This window comes from Colobus angolensis, unplaced genomic scaffold (assembly GCF_000951035.1).
Source record: "Colobus angolensis palliatus isolate OR3802 unplaced genomic scaffold, Cang.pa_1.0 Scaffold137, whole genome shotgun sequence".
Lineage (NCBI taxonomy): Eukaryota > Metazoa > Chordata > Mammalia > Primates > Cercopithecidae > Colobus > Colobus angolensis.
In genome coordinates this window covers 1,231,404-1,253,169 of record NW_012114455.1, presented here as the reverse complement: position 1 = coordinate 1,253,169, position 21,766 = coordinate 1,231,404, and the positions used below count along the sequence as shown (strand labels likewise).

Below are 21,766 nucleotides of genomic sequence, written 5' to 3'. Positions count from 1 at the left end.
ATGATATTCTTAATAGTTATTGTAAAAGAAATCACTTCAGATTCTCAAAAGGTATAAATTAAAATGTTAAAAGCAGTTATCATAAGCTGATCACTTTACACAAGATTTACATCTTCTTGCTTCAATTTTCTGACTTTTCTAAAGTGAACACGTATTATTTATCTATAACTTTTTTCTTCTTTTATAACTGGGATGTTCTACCTCATGTTAAAAATCATCATATCAATAAAAGTGTCCATGCAAAGTCTAGATAATTACTAGTAAGCGTTAACTATAAAAGATCCCTGAATTGAATGGCAGTTCACCTCTAAGGCTCATTCAAGACTAGAGTTGCAAAGTTCCAATTTCACCAAGCTTTCCACCCATCTAAAAGCTATATGATTCACTATAACATCAAATGTCTCCTCCTCCTTTGCCCCTAACCCACAATTCCCACTCCTCCCAAATCTTCACCTCTGGAGTATTGTGACGAAGCCAATAATATGCTTCTCGGAAGTCATCAAATATGATCCTACTGCCATCCCCACCACGGGCAGACAGTACGATGGACGGAGAAGAGTAGGCCTCACTGGTCACCCATGTTGAATGAAAAGTATAGGTGATAAGAAAGAAAGCCATGACCAGTATCATCCCACTAGCCACCTAAACAAGGAAAAAGAATTAATTGTGTAGTTAACCAAACTAAATTCGTACAACACAGGACAAATTGTTAGACACATTCATTAATAGAGATGAGATTGATCAAAATAAGTCAGAGGCTCTACCAGTTAATTCTGACCACCTATGACAGTGCTCCACTTTACTCCTCCCACCCCCCACCACCCACATACACACATTCACACACACACAGTTTCCCAACTCTACTCTTAACATTGCTTCTCACTTCATTCTTAATAGGGTAGGTAGAATCCTGTTGCTTCTTGCTCTTCTTGTCTGGACGACTTATGTCCAGATTCTTCATGTATGTGGACAGCACCTGGGAGACTCCAATGCCGGAGAGAATGCACATAACAGGTGCCAACACTAGCATTAGACGCACCTACCAGAGACAGAACACATGATCAGTCTAATCAGTGTTACACAGTTTACAGATTTCAGCCTATTAGTAGATCAAGACATCAGTTTAGGGGTTTTCATCAAACATGACTTCCATTAAAAGTGAAAGAGAAAATACTTGAAATAGTTACAGTACAAGTATATATTTCTTCAACTTTATTTCAATTATATGCATGCACATATGTATATGTGTCTTGAATAATAATGATATGAAGTATATTTCATAACTGTGGTTTGAGATAAAAAAAGTATGAGAGCACTATTTTACTACAATATATAAAATCCCTCCTCTCTGGCTGGGCACGGTGGCTCATGTCTGTAATCCCAGCACTTTGGGAGGTCGAGGAGGGCAGATCACCTGAGGTCGGGAGTTCAAGACCAGCCTGACCAACATGGAGACACCCTATCTCTACTAAAAATACAAAACTAGCCAGGTGTGGTGGTGGATGCCAGTAGTCCCAGCTACTCGGGAGGCTGAGGCAGGAGAACCGCTTGAACCCAGGAGACGGAGGTTGCAGTGAGCTGAGATCATGCCATTGCACTCCAGCCTGGGCAACAAGAGTGAAACTCTGTCTCAAAAACAAACAAACAAAAAATCCCTCCTCTCTTTTAACAATCTAGCACTGGGTAATACTCCCACACCTTCAAGAAAAAAATGTCATCTCCCGTTTTAAGACACCCAGGGTCATATTATCCAACAAAGTGCAAAAGTGCTTCTATAATACCAAGTTATGAATCCAAGAAAGTTGGACCCCACAACCAGAATGTATGAGTGTCCCATACATTCCTAGGAAGGATCAACAACAGCAAGCAGCTTTACAACTCATTCCCTCAAATGCTCAGAGGGAAGCATGTGCACAATCATCAGTACTTTCTGAATTCTGCCAGGCAGATAAAAAAGCACCTCAGAGTTAGAGTGAAAAAGTCTACCAGACTGAGGGCAGTCCTCACCATTACAGCTGAAAAGTACATGCTGGTCACACCATACATGATGATAAAAATCCGGGCATCAGACAGGTTGCTAAAGCAGTAATAGAGGCCAACTACAAAAGAGGGAAGGAGAAATAAGCAGCTGAGTCCTGTAGGTTGAAACCTACAAGGGAAAGTTTTTTCATTATATGACTGGATGATTCCACACATTTAACCCAGCAATTCCACTTCCAGGAATTTATCCTAAAAAAACAATCATAGAAACATGCAAAGATGTTCCCTATAGCACACTTTAAAGTAGCAAAAAAATCAAAAACAACCTAAATATCCAACAACAAGGAGCTAATTATAGTATATTTATAAAATGGAATATATTAAAATATTGCTGTGTGAGATTATGGACTACTTGCCTTCTTACACATCTTGACACCTCTGTACTTAAAAAAACTAATAAATGATATATTTTAAGTATTTCTATAAAATAATACTAAGTAACAGAGAAATTTGACTCTTTATGAAGTGAAAAAAATCAGGGAAAAAACTATGATCTCATTCTTATTTGATAAATATACATCAAAATGTTAACAGTGGCTAGAGACGGGTGATAAGAACTCCTGAATATTTACCTTTTTTGAGATGGGGGTCTTGCTGTATAACCGAGGTTGGTCTCAAACTCCTGGGCTCAAGTAATCCTTCCACCTCAGCCTTCCAAGTAGCTGGGACTACAGGTGCACACTACCCTGCCCAGCTAATTTTATTTATTTTATATATGTGTATGTGTGTGGGTATGGGTGTGTGCGTGCATTATTTTATTTTATTTTAAGTAGAGACAGGGGTCTTGCTATATTGCCCAGGCTGGTATTGAACTCCTCGCCTCAAGCAATCCTCCCACCTCATCCTCCCAAAGTGCTGGGATTACTGATGTGAACTACAACTCCAGGCCTGTGTTTGTTTTTTTAGATATGGGTCTCACTATGTTGCCCAGGTTGACCTCAAATTCCTGACCTTAAGTGATCTCACCTCAGGCTCCTAAGAGGCTAGGATTATAGGCATGAGCCATTGTGCCCAGCAACTTTTTTATTCATTTATATTTTTTTTTACTATACACAAATTACGGGCCGGGCGCGGTGGCTCAAGCCTGTAATCCCAGCACTTTGGGAGGCCGAGGCGGGCGGATCACAAGGTCAGGAGATCGAGACCACGGTGAAATCCCGTCTCTACTAAAAATACAAAAAATTAGCTGGGCGCGGTTGCGGGCGCCTGTAGTCCCAGCTACTTGGGAGGTTGAGGCAGGAGAATGGCGGGAACCCGGGAGGCGGAGCTTGTTGTGAGCCGAGATCGCGCCACTGCACTCCAGCCAGGGAGACAGAGCGAGACTCCGTCTCAAAAAAAAAAACAATACACAAATTACTTTCACAATAAGAAAAAAGTAAAAGTTGGCCAGGCACAGTGGCTCACACCTGTAATCCCAGCACTATGGGAGGCCAAGGTGAGCAGACTGCTTGAGCCCATGAATTTAAGATCAGCCTGGGCAACATGGTGAAACCCCATTTCTTCAAAAAAAAAATACAAAAATTAGCCGGGCATGGCGGCATGCACCTGTAGTCCCAGCTACTCAGGAGGGTGAGGTGGAAGGATGGCTTGAGCCCAGGAGGCAGAGGCTGCAGTAAGCTGAGATCATACCACTGCCCTCCAGCCTGGGCAACAGAGCAAGACTCTATCTCAAAAAAAAAAAAAGTAAAAGTTATTTGAAAAAGACCACTAACACTGGTAAATTCTAAAACACATCTGGATTGGCCAGAAGTTAAGAGATTGATGAGGCTTTACAATCAGCAGTACTCATTATAGGACTTCAATACTGCCAAGAGGAAAAACAAGGGTAAAGGGGAAGCAGTACGATAGAAGTACTCAAACAAAACCAACCCTGAGTAGAAATTACGGTTAAATTTTAACTTATAACACAAATGACAAATGAACAGAAAACTGTGAGGCTGAACTTGCCAATATCTACAACTGTTGAACTTCTGACTTCTGCTCAGCTTCATACATGAGAAAATTTGCTTAGCCGTCCTCTGTATTACACAACATAGACAGGCAAAGAAAAACAAAACACGAATGAGGGTAGCTTGCAAATGTGGAATCAAATCATGATTCTTACGAACAAGGCCATTTCAGAACACAAGGCCACGTACCTGGAAACATGAAGACGAGGAGCTGTAGGTCAAAATAGTATGAGGACCAGGTTGTGGGCTGATGCTCAGACACAGAAGCAATGATGGGGATGTTGTTCTTAGCGTAAGAAGGATCCAGCAGCGAGTAGAAACGCCCCGTCCAGGGAGATATTTTTCCTGGCAGCAAAGAGGCAATACATATTCCACACATACTCTTCAAACAAATATCTGATCCAAATTAATCACAACTTCCCATTTTAATAAGATTCTCAGTGACAGAGAAGGATTAGGTTTTTGCTTAATTGCCACCAATACTTAGAGAGTTTCACTCCTTCCTTTCTTTCAAACCTGGGAGTACTTTTGTCAGCACTGCCAGCAGAATAAAGCCAGGCTGTATATAAAACTTGGAGAGAACAGAGGCAGAAATGCTGCCTGAAAGGGTTTTAGGCCAAATTTGGTCAAAGCAAGGCCAACTGTAGAGATTAAATCAACCACATCCTCGAGTCCTGCTCTGAATTAGTCAATAGATAGACTTGAGCAAAATCAAATTAATCTCTGAGAAATCAAAGTAGGGAAAAAGAAGGAAAATTTGGCTTTCTAATCAACTCAACAGCCATGATTTAGTTTCCATGGTATTAGATGAGTGCCACCTTGGAGGGTATGATAAGCAATATAATGACTTCTCCCACCCAACCAATAGGAAAGAAAAAAAAAGAAAGAAAATGGAGGCCGGGCGCGATGGCTCAAGCCTGTAATCCCAGCACTTTGGGAGGCCGAGATGGGCGGATCACGAGGTCAGGGGATCGAGACCATCCTGGCTAACCAGGTGAAACCCCGTCTCTACTAAAAATACAAAAAACTAGCCGGGCGACCTGGCGGGCACCTGTAGTCCCAGCTACTCGGGAGGCTGAGGCAGGAGAATGGCGTGAACCCGGGAGGCGGAGCTTGCAGTGAGCTGAGATCCGGCCACTGCACTCCAGCCTGGGCAACAAGAGTGAAACTCCATCTTAAAAAAAAAAAGAGAGAAAAAAAAAAAAAGCTGTGAGCCTTCCCTACCTGTCAGCATGAGGAGAGCTCCCACGGTGAGAAGGACAAAGCCTACCAGAGAGATGACACTCCGGAAAAGAACTTCAAATTGTTGTGGATTCAACTTGCTGCGCAGGTAATCCACAAAGGCATGGATCTGGCAGAGACCAAAGACCCCAAAGGCTGCCATGTGCTCTGATGAAAGGACAGGCTGTAGGTAAAAGGACATGTATGTTAATATTAAGGAAAAAAATGAGTAAGTCCAGTACAGGCCTGCATTATTCTTATCTAGTTCAAACTAAATGATCAAATGAGTTCTGAGGCCCCAAAGCACTCAGGGCCAAACTAGGGAAGGGTTTAATTCACCAGCCATATTTTCTACAGAATATTTGGAGCCCCCTAAAGCATAAGATACACTATCATTATCACATATCTGGCTTTTGCTCAGGTTATTTCCTTAGCCTCGACTGTAATTTTCTCCAAATTCCCATCCACTAAAATTCTCATCATTCAAGGTCCAACTCAAATATCATCTCTTCCTCATCGGCCAAACTGAAATCAATCACTCCTCTCTATGTTCCATGTCACATTAGTTCTCTTCTAGCACTTAATCATTCTTTGCCTTAGATCGGTGGTTCTCAAATGCTAGTGGGCATCATAATCACCAAAGGGTAGGAGTGTTAAAACACAGATTGCTGAGCCCCACCTCCAGAGTTTCTGATTCAGTAGGTCTGTGTTGGGGCTCTAGAATTTGCATTTATTTCTTTTTTTTTTTTTTTTTTTTTTTTTATTATACTTTAAGTTCTAGGGTACATGTGCATAACGTGCAGGTTTGTTACATATGTATACTTGTGCCATGTTGGTGTGCTGCACCCATCAACTCGTCAGCACCCATCAATTCATCATTTATATCAGGTATAACTCCCCAATGCAATCCCTCCCCCCTCCCCCATCCCCATGATAAGCCCAGTGTTGCATTTATTTCTAACAAGTTCCTAGCTGCTGCTAATGATGATTCAAGAACCACACTTCCAGAACAGTAGCCTATCGGATACAGACAGCTTCATGTATTTCTTTCCCTGCAAGAAGACCAAAACTTCCTTAAGGACCATAACTGTATTTTTATTCTTTTTACATTTTCAAGTGATCAGCAAACTGCATATACAAATGCTTTTGAACTTATGATTGGGTTACATCCCAATAAACCCATTTTAGGTTGAATATATCATAAGTAGAAAATGCATTTAATACACCTAGCCTACGGAACACCACAGCTTAGCATAGACTACCTTAAACATGCTCAGAACATTTAATATTAGCCTACAGTTGGGCAAAATCATCTAACACAAAGCCTATTTTATAATAAAGTGTTGAGTATCTCATGTAACTTATTGACTACTGTACTGAAAGTCAAAAACAGAACGCTTATATGGGTACTGGAAGTACGGTTTCTACTGAATGCAGATCACTGTCATGCCATTCTAAAGCCAAAAAATCCTAGGTCACACTTCGTAAATTGGGGACAATCTGAAGTAGGTGATCAGTAAAGAAATACTTGTTGACCTCTAAATAAGGTTTGCACTTTCATTGCACTTTCATGATAATTTCACAAAAGAAATCAAACATGCCACGTTATTCTCTGATTTAGCAGTTGTCTGTTAACTCTATGGAGCAATGTGGTTAAAGGTTTGTGCTTTTGTTCCTGAAGCACTTACAATTAGATACCATTAAGATCAGGATTCTCTGCTACTACATGGGGCCATCTGAATTAAAAGGACTGGAAATTTTAACTTTGATCACTCATCTAAACTCTACTCAACTAAATATCCCTCCCCTTCCCACAAACTTAAAGCCAAAGTAAGAGCCATGAAATTCAAACTCCATGGAGCAAATATTAGCACACTCCTGGATGTAAACTTTAATGACCAATAATTCTGTTGCAAGTAGTTCAATATAAAAGCTGTGAGTAAGTCATACTCTTCTTAACAGAATCTAAGATAAATCAGTCTATTTGGGGCTACACAGAAAAAGTAGAAGCTGAAAACCCTACTCAGTCAAGGGCTCACCTGGAAACCCACAAAGGAGATCTGCATAGAAAGGATAGTGCCCAGGCAGTAAACAGTACAGTAGGCCACGTAGATCCGGTGGGAGAAACGGCCTGTGAGCATCAGTACCAGGACATGGAGAGGAATCAAGTTGATCAGGAACACATAACCTCCCCAAGACGAGACCTATGATGGAATAGAAAAAAACAGTTCCTCTGAGTACGCCTCCTCAGACCACCACCACTATACTGTAGGATATCACTTGTGACTTTTTAAAGAACACTTATAGTAACTATAACTTTATTTATGCCAAATGGCTTAAAGAGTTCAAATAACTGATATTTTTAAAGAGGAAAATCAAGTCCTTACATGTACAGGTTATATAAAATAAAATAAATTTTAAAAAAGAAAATATAAAATCAAGTTCAAATCCATCACTATAACTCAATCCCCTGCTCCCTCGCGGTTGCTGATGTCATGATCACATAACGAGAGGGACCCAAGCCTCAGAATAAATCTAAATGCAATCTATTGTAAGGTCATACAGAGGATTTAGGGATATGCGAGCAAGTAGAAGCAATTAAGGAAGTCTACACATATACGTAAGTATGAACAGAAAAAATATATTGGAAAAGAAAAAGTTTAGGGGAACCTACCAGAAAAGAAAGTTGGTCAAACAATAAGTACCAATAGGAAATACAGTATTTAGAGAACTTTAAAAATTAAAAACGTAGAAAAAGTTACCATGTAGAAATAAGCAAGGGCACACTTAGCTGCCCAACAGATGGAACCAGTCTTTACTGCCTTGATCCACATGTAGTAGGTGAGTAGCATGCAAAAGATGGCAATCCCTGCAGAAAGGACACATCAAAATTCAACAAGAGGCCAGGCTAGTATAGTGATTGAGAATACTGTTCTGGAACAGACTGCCTGCATCTACTACCAAGTAATAGTGTAATTTTAGGCAAATTATTTACCTCCTTTTGTTTCAGTTTCATGTAAAAAGAAGTAATAGTATCTACTTCATAAAAGTGTTCTGAAAACAAATATAATTAATGCCTGTAAAGCACTTAGAAGAGTATCTGGCATATAATAAACATTAAGTACATATTGGCCATTATTATCATTCTTTCCAAGCACTAAACATACTGCTTAAAGTATAGTTCTAAAGACATCCTATATATTATCATTCATCATCCTGCCTCTACGTCTTAACATAAGCTAATACTCATGCCCTAACTGCCCCTTTCCTTGATATCTGCCTAATGAAGTCCCAACTTCAGGACCCAGTTGAACCTCAACCACTTCTAAAAAGCTTCCCTTGATTCCCGAATCTGCTTTTGTTTTTTTTCATTAAAAAAAAACAAAAAAAACAAAAAAAACAAAAAAAAACGAGGTCTTGCTCTATTACCAGGCTGAAGTGCAGTGGCAACCACAGCTCACTGCAGCCTCAACCTCCCAGGCTCAAGCGATCCTCCCACTTCAGCCTCCAGAGTAGCTGGGACTACAGGCACATACTACTACGCCCAGCTAATTTCTCATAGTGACAGGGTTGCCTAGGCTGGTCTCAAACTCCTGAGCTCAAATGATCCACCCACCTCAGCCTCCGAAAGTACTGGATAACAGGGCGTGAGCAACCAAGTTCAGCCCCAAATCTGAATTAATCTCTCACTACATTCCTGAAATACTCGGTTCAAATTTCTATCGTGGCACATAGTACCATCTCCTGTCACTGGAGTTATATTTACATGTCTGTTTTAATCTTCCTTAATAGATTATGGGCCAATATAACCTTATTCATTATCTATCTCTTTAATTTCTTATAATAATGCACAAAATAATCTTATTCATTATCTATCTAACACTTAATACTATGTTTTCCCAATAACATTCAACAAATGTATGTTGAATTGAAAGTTATTAAGTCATTAAAATTTTAAGGGCATCTATTCCCTTTATGTAGGAAAATAAAGCAAATGATTATAATGTTAAAACAACAGTTAACTATCTTATGAGTGCAGAGATGAACCAAAGACTTGTAAGAAAAGTTACCAACTACCTTTCTGGAAAGGATGATAGGAAGAGAACATGAACTTGTCCAAGATCCGTTCCTGCCCATTTCTAATCTTCTCACCCAGTTACCACTTTTATTATTGCTAAACCACAGATTGCACTTTGTGAAGCTCTGTTGGATAATCAGGTGAGAAGATCTTCTTCAGCATTTTAAAAGTCTTACCTTCATTATCATAGGAGCCAGCAACAGATCGGGAGATATATCCAGGAACTACAGCAATCATGGCAGCAGCAAGAAGCCCAGCCCCTGCATCCTATAAGAAAAAAAGGGTAATAAGACATTAACACCAATACAATGCTGAGAAATAGAGGATCCACTAGTCCATTCTGTTTATAATGGACCCAGAAAACAGTCGAACAATTTCGAAGGTAGATGTGAGATGTCAGAAATGCTAGAAATGCTCACAGCACAAGAAAACTAAAAATTTCATGACCAATTCCCCATGATGACACCAAACCTGACACTGAGAACACATATGCTGAGGACAGACAAATCAAGTGAGATGTCAAACATCAATACCATCCCAGAATGGGCTGTTTGGCTACCAATCTCCCCAAGCTTGTAAGTCTCTAACCCTAACAATATCTGTACATCATTGGAACACCAGTCACACCTCTAAAAGCCATGCAAGGACAATCAAAGGAAGAAAATTATTATTTTGGTTAAAAAGCCAACAAAGGTAAGTGATAATCTACCTAAACTGAAAATGCCAGGAGCTTAGGCAATAAAGCTTAAATATCACCAGGCACCCTCTGAGCTTGGGAGAAAGGAACAACAGATATAAGCCACATTCCAAAAAATAAAGACTTGTCTGTTTAAAGAGTCAAATTTGGGAAAGGGCAGCAAGGAGAAGGATGGAAAAGTTTTCCAAACTAAATTCAGGCTTCCCAAACCCCCTAGTAGTTTATCACCTCTCAGGTGTCTCTCTAATACCACAGCACAAACTAAGAATAGCACCCAGGGAGCCAAGGTCAGCAATGCTGAAACCTGGAAAAAGAGAGTCAGCATTATGGAGTCTACTAAGGAAGCCAAGTGGCTTAAGAATTTTAAAATAATTTTTTTTTTAAATCAACAAATAATTGCCGAGTACATTCCTGGTAGGAAAAACTAACCATTTTGGAATGTTTCATGTTGGTTTTTTTTCCTCTCCCTTACATTGTGAGGACTTCAAAATCTAAACCTCACATTTTGCATTTTAAATGTTTTCTTCTTTATATAGCAATTTACATTTCACTTTCAACTGTACTCTCATGAGGACAGTTGCTAATGATTAAAAAAAACACATATTCCAGAAAGGGGTTGGGGTGAACCCAATTAATTTGGCCCAGTAAAAGCTGTCTTTACCCTCTGGCTCCCTGCCTTTCTAAGGCTCTGTCCCCCACCCTCCAGCATCTATTAGTGAGGCTCAATAACATTCATTCCCAAGCCTCCTGTCACCCCCAATCCTTCACCTTGAGCTCTTTGGTAAGGTGGTACGTGACGATGGTGGTGAAGGAGGAGAAGAGAGGGGCCAGGAACACACAGACATTCCGGATGTCGATGGTGATGTGGAAAAAATGGAGTACATGGTAGATTGCAGCAGAGGTGATCATTAAACCTGTAGCAGGAAGAAGAAACTCCATTAGGTTGTCTTACCAGAACTTAAGGGAAAAAGAAAGGGAAAATCCCAGATACAATAAAGTGACTACGTAAGTCTTGACAAATCACCAGAAATACTAACATAGGAACTGCAGTAAGCCTATAAATTTCTCTCATAAGGATTCAATCCGAAGTCTAGAATGTATAAAAACCACCCATCTCCACTCTACTACAAACGTACTCCTGTCTATATAAGATGCACTTTTAGGAACCTGTAATCAAGATGAAATTACAAGTGTCACAAGACAAAGCTATTAGAAATAAAAGAAACTGGTTCTCTACCATACAAATATTTCTGGTTTTGTTTTTTGGTTTTTTTTTAAAAACATATCTGATCTCCTCACCTGGGTAAATTGTTCCTCCAATGATTCGTCCCAAAGGGTACCAGGCTCGGTCATCAAACCAGTTATGGAATTTATAAAACCCCTCCTCAGCCAGGAACCTGGTAGTCCGATAGTTAAAGTACCTATAGCAAGAAATAAACTTTATTGTGAATTTGTGGTGGATTTTGCTCCTCAGGATACACCATTGAGAAATTCAGCATTACTCAATGAAAAACCAGTTTAGCATCAAAAATTATGCCATGAAAATCATTTTATACTACCATAAGTCTGTTCATTTCTATTTCCATGCTTGTCTCAACTAAAGCACTGCTTCTCTCTTAAGGAAATGAGCCGGGTGCAGTGGCTCACACCTGTAATCCCAGCACTTTGGGAGGCCGAGGCAGGTGGATCACAAGGTCAGGAGTTTGAGACCAGCCTGACAAACATGGTGAAACTCCATCTCTACTAAAAATACAAAAATTAGCTGGGCGTGGTGGCATGTGCCTGTAATCCCAGCTACTCAGGAGGCTGAGGCAGGACAATCACTAGAACCTGGGAGGTGGAGGCTGCAGTGAGCCGAGATCGCCACTGCACTCCAGCCTGGGCAACAGAGCAAGACTCCGTCTCAGAAAAAAAAAAAAGGGAAATGAAACTGGAACCTAACATTATAACAAAGCAATCAAATGGGATACTTCATCAAGCTGACATGCAGTAGGTATTAGGCCCAGTCAGAGAATTCAAGCACCATGAAGACAAAGCCACTGAGATGTAGGCACTAATAGATTTTGGCTTTCTTATTCTTTTTTTTGAGACAGAGTTTCACTGTTGTTGCCCAGGCTGGAGCACAATGGTGCAATCTCGGCTCACTGCAACCTCGGCCTCCGGAGTTCAAGCCATTCTCCTGCCTCAGCCTCCTGAAAGTAACTGGGATTACAGGCGCTCGCCATAACGCCCAGCTAATTTTTGTATTTTTAGTAGAGATGGGGTTTCACCGTATTGGCCAGGCTGGTCTCAAACTCCTGACCTCAGGTGATCCACCTGCCCCGGCCTCCCAAAATGCTGGGATTATAGGTGTGAGCCACCACGCCTGGCCAGATTCTGGCTTTCAAGTGACAGGAACATATTTTTAAAAATCTATACTGCACACAAAGATACATGAATAATTTCGAGTGATGAGAATCTTTAAAGATGTTGGTATACCATCATATGCAGGATGAAAAAACTTTAACCCACTTCATAACACAATTTTCTTAATCAGTGTTTAAGCTTTTAACAAGGTCTACTCATGCAGTTATATAAAATGCTTCTTATGTCACCTATAGAGTAGCATAAAAATAGATTACAGCTGGGCATGGCAGCTCATGCCTGTAAGCCCAGCACTTTGGAAGACTGAAGCGAGAGGACCTCTTAAGCCCAGGAGTTCAAGACCAGCCTGGGCAACACAGTGAGACCCCATCTCTACAAAAATTTTTTTAAAAATTAGCCAGGCATGGTGGCACACACCTATAGTCCCAGCTACTCAAGAGGTTGAAGTGGGATGACCGTTTGAGCCCAGGAGGTCAAGGCTGCAGTGAGCCATGATGGCAATACTGTGCTCCAGACAGGGCAACACAGCAAGACCCTTTCTCAAAAAAAATAGAAAGATACACAGATACATAGACAACATGAAAAATATTTGATATAAAATGCTTAAGAGCTATAAATGCAAAGATAGTTCTTTAGGCCCAAAATATATAAGTCCTTCTCTTGTTTCTCATTTAAAAAGAAATAAGGCTGGGGAAAGTAGCTAACACCTGTAATCCCAGTACTTCGGTAGGTCAAGGCAGGTGGATCACTTGAGCTTAGGAGTTTAAGATCAGCCTGGGCAACACAGCAAGACCCTGTTTCTAAAAAAATACAAAAATCAGCAGGACTTACTGGCATATGCCTGTAGTCCCAGCTACTCGGGAGGCTGAAATAAGAGGATCACCTGAGCCCAGGCAGGTTGAAGCTTCAGTAAGCCCTGATCATGCCACTGCACTCCAGCCTGGTGACAGAGCAAGACTCTGTCTCAAAAAATAAAATTAATAATAATAATAATAATAAGGCCAGGTGCAGTGGCTCACTCCTGTAATCCCAGCACTTTGGGAGGCCGACGTGGGTGGATCACCTGAGGTCGGGAGTTCAAGACCAGCCTGACCAACATGGAGAAACCCCGTCTCTACTAAAAATACAAAATTAGCCAGATGTGGTGGCGCATGCTTGTAATCCCAGCTACTCAGGAGGCTGAGGCAGGAGAATTGCTTGAACCTGGGAGGCAGAGGTTGCGATGAACTGAGATCACGCCATTGCACTCCAGCCTGGGCAACAAGAGCAAAACTCCATCTCAAAAAAAATTAATAATAATAAATAAAAATAAATTAGAGGCCGACGTAGTAGTTCATGCCTGTTATCCCAGCACTTTGGGAGGCAGAGGTGGATGGATCGCTTGAGCACATAAGTTTGAGATCAGCCTGTATAACATGACAAGACCCAATCTACAAAAAATACAAAAATTAGCCAGGTGTGGTGGTGCATGCCTGTAGTCCCAGTTACTCGGGAGGCTGAGGCAGGAGGATCACTTGAGCCCAGGAAGTTGAGGCTGCATGAGCCATAACTGAGCCACTGAACTTCAGCCTGGGTGACACAGCAAGACCCTGTTTCCAAAAAAAAGGAAGACAGACAAAAATAAACAAAAAGAGTCTCAAACTAGAGATAGTTTAATTACTTTGGATAATCATATTTAACCGTTCTCTCTGCCCACCTCTCTAACCCTATTTCCTCCTTGGTCAGTCAAGTTTTGAAAGCTGAAGTAAACAGAAGCAAGAGATGGCAGAAATCTCTATCGTTCTGTTTGTCACTGATATTGTTTTGGTGACTGTCAGAAACAGAAGAGATGAGGGTTGCAGACATCAATATGTGTCAGAATTGTGTCCTTTACCTACCAGTAGGAGAGGCAGAGTGAGAGAGGAAGTGTAAGTTAGTAGGAATAGATCTGGACTGCATTCACCACTCTGGGAATCAGTTTCCTCCTCTGCAAAAGGAAGCCTCAAGTCCCTTATAGTTCCTAACAGCTCTTGACAACAAAGTAGATGCTCTTGCTTAGCTAACATCAATATTTGCTCATTGAGAGGGTCTGAGAAAGAAGCCTAACAGATTGGGATCAAGAAATAAAAGGAGGCTGGGCATGGAGGCCCATGCCAGTAATCCCAGTACTTTGGGAGGCCGGAGAGGGAGGATTGCTTGAGTCCAGGAGTTTGAGACCAGTCTGGGCAACATAGTGAGACTCCATCTCTACAAAAATTCTTTTTTAAATTAGCTAGGCATGGTGGCACATGCCTGTGGTCCCAACTACTTGGGAAGCTGAGGTGGGAGGCTCACTTGGGCCCCAGAAATCAAGGCTGCAGTAAGCCGTGATCACACCACTGCACTTCAGCTTGGGTGACAGAGTCAGACCCAATCTCAAACAAAAAAAGAAAAAACAAAAGGACATGTTTCCTCATTCATGAGAAAAAACATAAACTCAATTTGGGAGGCCCCAAACAGAATACTGTAATGCCTCCAAAATGCTTTCAAGTATCTACACAAAACAAAATTATAAATTTGCAAACAGATTCAGGCATTTTCAATCAATACTCCACAAGATTAAATGCACTATTTTTAAGATATCAATAATATTTCAAGAACCTAACATTCTGGCCCTCCAAATTTGTTATAAGCCTTAACTCTAGGCAATAGAACACAGTGATTCCAGTCTCCAGTCAGACACACCAACATCCAAATCACGGTTCCTCCATGTACTGAATACGCAACCTCAGATGACCACTCCAGCCTGAGTCTTCTCATTTCTTTTTTCTTTTCTTTTTTTTTTTTGGAGATGGAGCCTTGCTCTGTAGCCCAGGCTGGAGTGCAGTGGCACGATCTCGGCTCACTGCAGCCTCCACCTCCTGGGTTCAAGCAATTCTCCTGCCTCAGTCTCCACAGTAGCTGGGATTATAGGCACATGCCACCACGCCCAGCTAATTTTTCTATTTTTAGTAGAGATGGGGTTTTACTATGTTGGTCAGGCTGGTCTCGAACTCCTGACCTCGTGATCCACCCGCCTCGGCCTCCCACAGTGCTGGGATTACAGGCGTGAGCCACCGTGCCCAGTGGAGTCTCCTCATTTCTAAGAAGGGAATAATAGTACCTACATCTCAAAGGGTTGCTGAAAGGATTTACAGATAATCTGTAAATTAGTGCTTGGAACAAAATGAATGCTTAGTAAATGCTAGTTATTAATACCACTAAGAACTTCCACTATATCTTTCTCATCTAATGAACAAAATTCCTAATCAAACTGATAACTTTGAGTTTTTTTCATTGCCCTAGAATTTAACTAAGAAGCCTAATTTCTATTACATAAATTGCTAAACAAACAAACAGCATTATGTCATGAATCTCAAGTCCATCATTTGTGATTCTCTTCTGAGCCTGGAATACACACCAGGACCCTTTCCTTCAGTCTGCATCACAAACTTTTACCAAACTGAGCAGCCAGAATTCTCTTAGCCTAGCCAGATCTTAAGTGATAGGCAGACATACTAGCAATACCTCTCACATTTTTTGAGTTTCAGAGACTTACTTGGTCAATTCTAACATATACTTTTTTTTTTTTTTTTGGTAGAGATGGGGTTTCATCATGTTGCCCAGGCTGGTCTCAAACTCCTAAGCTCAAGTGATTCCTCCACCTCCGCCTCCCAAAGTGCTGGGATTACAGGTGTGAGCCACTGTGCCCGGACTCCAACATATATGTTTTAAAAGGAGATAATTATATCCTTTAGAAGAGTTTAAGCTTTTTTTTTCCCCCTTAAATGTACTGAAAGCACATCTCTATCACTGAGGGCTGACTGAAATTTGAATCTAAAACCCATGAACCTGAATGCCTCCCAAAGTAAATAATACCAGATCAAGCAAAGGTACTCACGGATCAAACTCATGGATAACACTTTCAAATCTCAGGACAGCAAAGAGACGAGTGGAGAAAGCTGCAAAAACCAGAGAGTTAATATTTTACTGGTAATGTGCCATGAAAGAACAGCAGATATAGTATTATAATGAAGACAGTATTATCCAGTAGAGAGGTCACAGAAAATACAAAATAATCCCTGAATAAAGTCTTTATTTCATCTCTTCCCACATAAAGGAAACAAGAGAAGTTAACCTTCCCCTGACAATGGCATCTACATTTTCCACTTTCATAGGTCACAGTTAACTAATCATAAAAGCCTATAACATTACATTCACCTACTAATACCAAACCCAACTTACATGGTCATCTTTTATACACGCTGACTCCCCCACCATACACATATAACTAACCTTAACCTTGGAGCAAAGTAATAGGTATGGCAAGCAAAATTATACCTAGGACTCATGAAGAGCCAGAAAATCTAAAATACAGAGTAAATGCTCAAGAGACTTTCAAAAATATGACAGGAGGCACCTAAATTGAAGATAATTGCCTTTTACAAAAATCAGTTATCCACAGGTCCCCAATATCACTTTCTGCCCTATGAGAAAATAGAACTGGCACAGCATGCTTCCCATTCTTTCACAGATGATCATAGCCCTGACTCTTTTTTTTTTTTTTTGAGACAGAGTCTCGCTCTGTTGCCCAGGCTAGAGTGCAGTGGTGCAATCTCGGCTTACTGCAACCTCTGCCTCCCAGGTTCGAGTGATTCTCGAGCCTCAGCCTCCCAAGTAGCTGGGATTACAGGCATCCACCACCACACTCAACTAGTTTTTGTATTTTTAGTAGAGAGGGTTTCATCATGTTGGCCAGGCTGGTCTCAAATTCCCAGCCTCAAGTGACCCACCCACCCCAGCCTCCCAAAGTGCTGGGATTACAAGCATGTGCCACCGTGCGTGGCCCATAGCCCTGACTTTTATATTCCTTTTATTTTGCCTTCATTAAATTATACTGATGAGGAATGGAAAAACATAACAATCTGCTAAAAAGAACAAGGCATTTTAAGATAGCGATTTTCAATTTTTTTCTAGACTTTCCTCTTTCTATCCCCAAAGAAAGAGAGGTTCACATGCACACTCACATAATACAGCAGCCATTGACAGAATGAGAAGCTTCAGAAGTGTGTCCTGCTTCTCATAGGACAAGCGCAAAAATCCGAATTTAGTCATCTTGACATGAATGGGTGGCCACACACGACGATCAGCTAAAATGAAAAAGTCAAGACCACAAGATATTGAACACCTTCAATTTACTAGATTTTCGTATTTTATGATGAGAGGGAATCATAAAGGACACAGAAGCTAGCAAAAACACCACAGAGGGTCAAAGCTAATACTAATATCCAAGCCAGGCCTAAAGTATGATCAACTTGCAAGGAAGTAGGCACAAGTCAGGTCTATGTGTCAAGACTAAAATGGAGTGGTCAGAATAAACCATCCATAATTCTATTTCCCACTCCTTCACAGCTAACAAGTACATAAGCACAATTAGCAATAGTATAGTACAAGGAAGAGATGAAAAAATAAATAGGAAAGATTGGAAATACTGAAAAATAACAAAATGGCGAAAGAGAGCACTCAGGAAAAGGCAGGACTGTATGGGGGGAAAAAGGCAGGAAATAAACATTGAGACCAGAAGTGCAAGCCCCAGCAATTTCCGAGGCTAAGGAGGGAGGATCACTTGAAGCCAGGAGTTCAAGATCAATCTGAGCAATACAGTGAAACTCCATCTTCACAAAAAATTGTTTAAAATTATGCAGGCTTGGTGGTCTGCACCTGCAGTCCCAGCTACTCAGGAGACGGAGGCAGGAGTTGGAGGTTGCAGTGAGCTAGGATCACACCACTGCACTCCAGCCTGGACAACAGAGCCAGACCTCTCTTTAAAAAGGAAAAAGAAAAAAAAAAAAAAAGTGAAAGCAGTAAGAGGAAAAATAGAGGTCAGGACTGAATCAACACAATTTCGAGCCCTAAATTTAAACTTCAACTGAATGGCTATAAACTTTTTTCTTTTCTAAATCCCAGTGAGGCTGTCAGGTCAACTAAGAGCATAACTGATAACTAAGGCAGGTACAATCACGCACTCAAGAAGAGGAGGATGTACACAAACACAGACCCACTGTGCTGTCAGTCCCATACATCAGACTGTAACAGCTGCTCAGATCGATGCCTGTTTCCAATCATCTGTCTCAAGGCATCTCTGTAACTGACAATGCTGATTTAAGAAACTGATTAAATTACACAGAGACAGTCTGATGGCATCAGATGATAATCTAGAGGGAAAGAAAATGAATTTTTCCTACTGAAGCAGAAGAGTCGGGGGCTAAACAAAGTAGATTAAAATGTTGAGGGACACTATCTGCAGACAGTTCAAAATGGAAATCACATGACAGATAAGAATTATTTATATAGTAATATAGCATTAATCTACCATAGGTTAGTTATTCTTGTATAAGATAGTACTAGACAGTACTACCTTATTTTTTTTTCTTTTTTGAGATGGAGTCTCGCTTTGTCACCAGGCTAGAGTGCAGTAGTGCCATCTTGGCTCACTGCAACCTCTGCCTCCCAGGTTCAAGTGATTCTCCTGCCTCAGCCTCCTGAGTAGCTGGGACTACAGGTGCGCGCCACCATGGCCAGCTGATTTTTGTATTTTTAGTAGAGAGGGAGTTTCACCATGTTGGCCAGGGTAGTCTGGATCTCTTGACCTTGTGATCCGCCCACCTCAGCCTCCCGAAGTGCTGGGATTACAGGCGTGAGCTACCACACCCGGCCCTACCTTCTTAAATTACAATGTGATCAAGGGCTAAGTTATAACATTATAACAAAGGATATCATTCAAGACTTTTTGCTTTTATTATTTTTGATTGACATGTAATTGTACCTATTTATGGAGTACAGTGTGACATTTTTGTACATGTACATAAAGTGTAATATCAAGTCAGGATAATTAGTAGATTCATCACCTCAAACATTTATTTTTTTGTCTTAGGAATATTCAAAATCCACTCTTCTAGCTATCTGAAAATATACAATAAATTGTATATTTTTGTTAATTATACTCCTAATCATAGTTATCCTATAGAACACTAGAATTTATTCCTCTTATCTAGCTGTACTTGTATATCTGTTAACAAACCTTTGTCTATCCTCCCCCACGAATCTTTTTTCCCACTATTATTGGAATAAAGGAGAAAAAAAAAAAACCACATACGGGACTAGGTGGAAGGCATATAGAATGCTGGCGCCAACATCGAGAAGTCAAGCATGTTTTCCATAATTAACTGTCCCAGAAGAGCAGTTTTAGAAATGTGTTTAAGTATAGTCCCAAAGGGAAACCTTATTTTGCAACTAAAAATAAAGGCCTAACTACTCCAGGAGGTCAACAATCCAGCCATATCTCTCAGGGTTTGCAGCTGTTTTCTAGAATGCCTGAAATAGGAACAAACTTAACACCACTGCGTTGATGAGCCACACACCAAAATGAGACTGCTAGGACCTCTACTTGAAAACTGAGTAAAGGAGCTAGTCATTTAGGGCAGGGCCGTAAGGGAGATTTCATCTCGTGCTCTTTGGTCACTTTCGCACACGGCCAAGCAAATAAGAGCAAAGACACCTTTCTTAAAACACTTACCAATCTGCTCTCCTCAACTGTGCCCTGCAAACTGTGGCATCTCCTGCCACCCTAGCTGTAGTTTCCCAGACTGCAATTTCCCCAGCCCCGTTTTCCTACTACACACGTTTCCACACCCTCTCACAATCTTTTACTCTCTTCTCCCTCCTGGTCTCCAGCGGGTCCCACCTCCCTCTTCTTCCCGCCCTCAAAGAACTGACCACCTCTGATACCCCCCAGCGCGGGACCCTCATCACCCCAGCATCCTACGCGCCCTCCCCTCCATAACTAGTCCCAGGACCCAGTCTTTCCCACGCTCTGTCCCCAAGATCCACCTTACCTCCCTCCCCAAATCTTCACATCCTTCCATCCAGGAAGCCCCCACACCACGCCCCACGCCCCCTCCTCTGCAAGGCCCTAAGCTCTGCTCTCCATCCCCACTTTTGCCCCCTGCACACTTCGTTCAGCCCCACCAACGCCATGGACTGCACCTGCCGCTGATTTTCAAGTTACGTTCTATGGCCTTCTCACCTGGCCGGCTTTCCTAAGCGATCCGCTGGGCCCCCTCGGCCATCCGTTCAGCGGCGCACCCAACCCTGGCAGCAGCCGGGTCCACCTCCCCGACCGCTCCCCCGTTGGTTGGCTCTAGGCCAATTAGACGCTTCGGGAGAGCGATAGGATCCCGGAACTGTCTGTCAAACTCGGAGGCGTAAACCGGCCCGCGATTCCAGTTGTTAATTGGTCATTACAGCTATCGCTTAGCAGTCTAGAGGCGTGTCTGCGTGCTCCCGCCGAGCTGTCATAGGTTGGCGCATAGGAGTCAAGAGCGCGGAAAGAACGTGCCCCAAGTAGTTTGGTTGAGGGCCGAGGAGTGACGTGTCGGTCTGCGGACCCACGGGGAGTCGCGGTGGAAAGGAGTGGCCCGCTGATTCCCGTCATGTGACAAGAAGCGGAAACTACGCTGAAATAGGCCCTTGCTCCAAGTCCCAGTAACTCGGAATGCGGAGCCGCTGGTCTCCGTCTTTTTTAAGGTAGAAATTGTTACGTAATACAAGGTGAAAGGAGAGGAGGGAAGCATTTCAAACGCTTCCTGGTCCAGACTGTTCGTCTTTTGCAGGATGTGCTTGATAGTTGGCTCAAGAGCTTTTACGGTGCTCTGGTAACTGCGATGGACCTGGGAGCCTTGGCAGAGTTCACAGCCCCTAGCTTTGTGAAAGAGCGTGCCTAGGCGTAAAGGGGTTGTCGGGGCTAAGCTGGAAGCGTCTCCACTGCCGGCTGAGACAGCCACCGCCACGGAGGCACAGCTTTCCCCAGCAGCAGATGGGCTTCCTCGGGGGACCGAGAGGCAACCCGGCCATGCTCAGTCCAGCCCGTTGTAAGGTACCCGCCAGAGAGCCGCTCACCCTATTCTAACTTGTCTGTCTTCTCCCGCACCCCACGCGCTCCCCGACCCCCAGTAACGTTGCTGAGGGCAGAGAAAGGGACGAAGTTTCAGCGGCAATTCCATCATCTCAGACTCGCACGTATACACCTTTATCCTCAGGCATTTCTACTCCCTTCGCGCCTCGGTGAGCCGAGACTACACCAGAGAGAGTGGGAACGTCCCGCAGCTCTTCCAACTTGTTGCCCCTGCCACTCACGCAGCTTCCTATTTACTCTCCCATGAACGGAACCCACCGCTTATTGAAAGGTCATTATTTAAATCAGTGCTTCAGAATCACATGTATTTTTTTATTTTTTATTTTTTTATTTTTTTTGAGACGGAGTCTTGCTCTGTTGCCCGGGCTGGAGTGCAGTGGCCGGATCTCAGCTCACTGCAAGCTCCGCCTCCCGGGTTCACGCCATTCTCCTGCCTCAGCCTCCCA

General features: G+C 42.1%; 1 protein-coding gene across 3 annotated transcripts in view; it reads right to left on the bottom strand.

The window, feature by feature from the left end:
• The window catches only part of STT3A (STT3A, subunit of the oligosaccharyltransferase complex (catalytic)), a 29,581-nt gene extending 7,969 nt beyond the window's left edge, over positions 1-21,612 (bottom strand). The window contains exons 1-13 of one of the 3 annotated variants that reach the window (XM_011934600.1): positions 21,433-21,612; positions 17,374-17,496; positions 16,248-16,308; positions 11,285-11,406; positions 10,754-10,899; positions 9,465-9,555; positions 7,973-8,079; positions 7,250-7,414; positions 5,214-5,394; positions 4,179-4,334; positions 2,008-2,099; positions 884-1,039; positions 454-642 (exon numbers count right to left, since the gene is read on the bottom strand). In XM_011934600.1, coding sequence (XP_011789990.1) covers positions 454-642; positions 884-1,039; positions 2,008-2,099; positions 4,179-4,334; positions 5,214-5,394; positions 7,250-7,414; positions 7,973-8,079; positions 9,465-9,555; positions 10,754-10,899; positions 11,285-11,406; positions 16,248-16,308; positions 17,374-17,496; positions 21,433-21,448 — 1,605 coding nt within the window. In that variant the 5' untranslated portion in view covers positions 21,449-21,612. Of the gene's footprint in view, positions 1-453; positions 643-883; positions 1,040-2,007; positions 2,100-4,178; positions 4,335-5,213; positions 5,395-7,249; positions 7,415-7,972; positions 8,080-9,464; positions 9,556-10,753; positions 10,900-11,284; positions 11,407-16,247; positions 16,309-17,373; positions 17,497-20,432; positions 20,557-21,432 lie in introns of those variants that run through there. The other 2 variants (XM_011934601.1, XM_011934603.1) reach the window with 2 other exon arrangements.
• Positions 21,613-21,766: the final 154 nt, after the last annotated feature.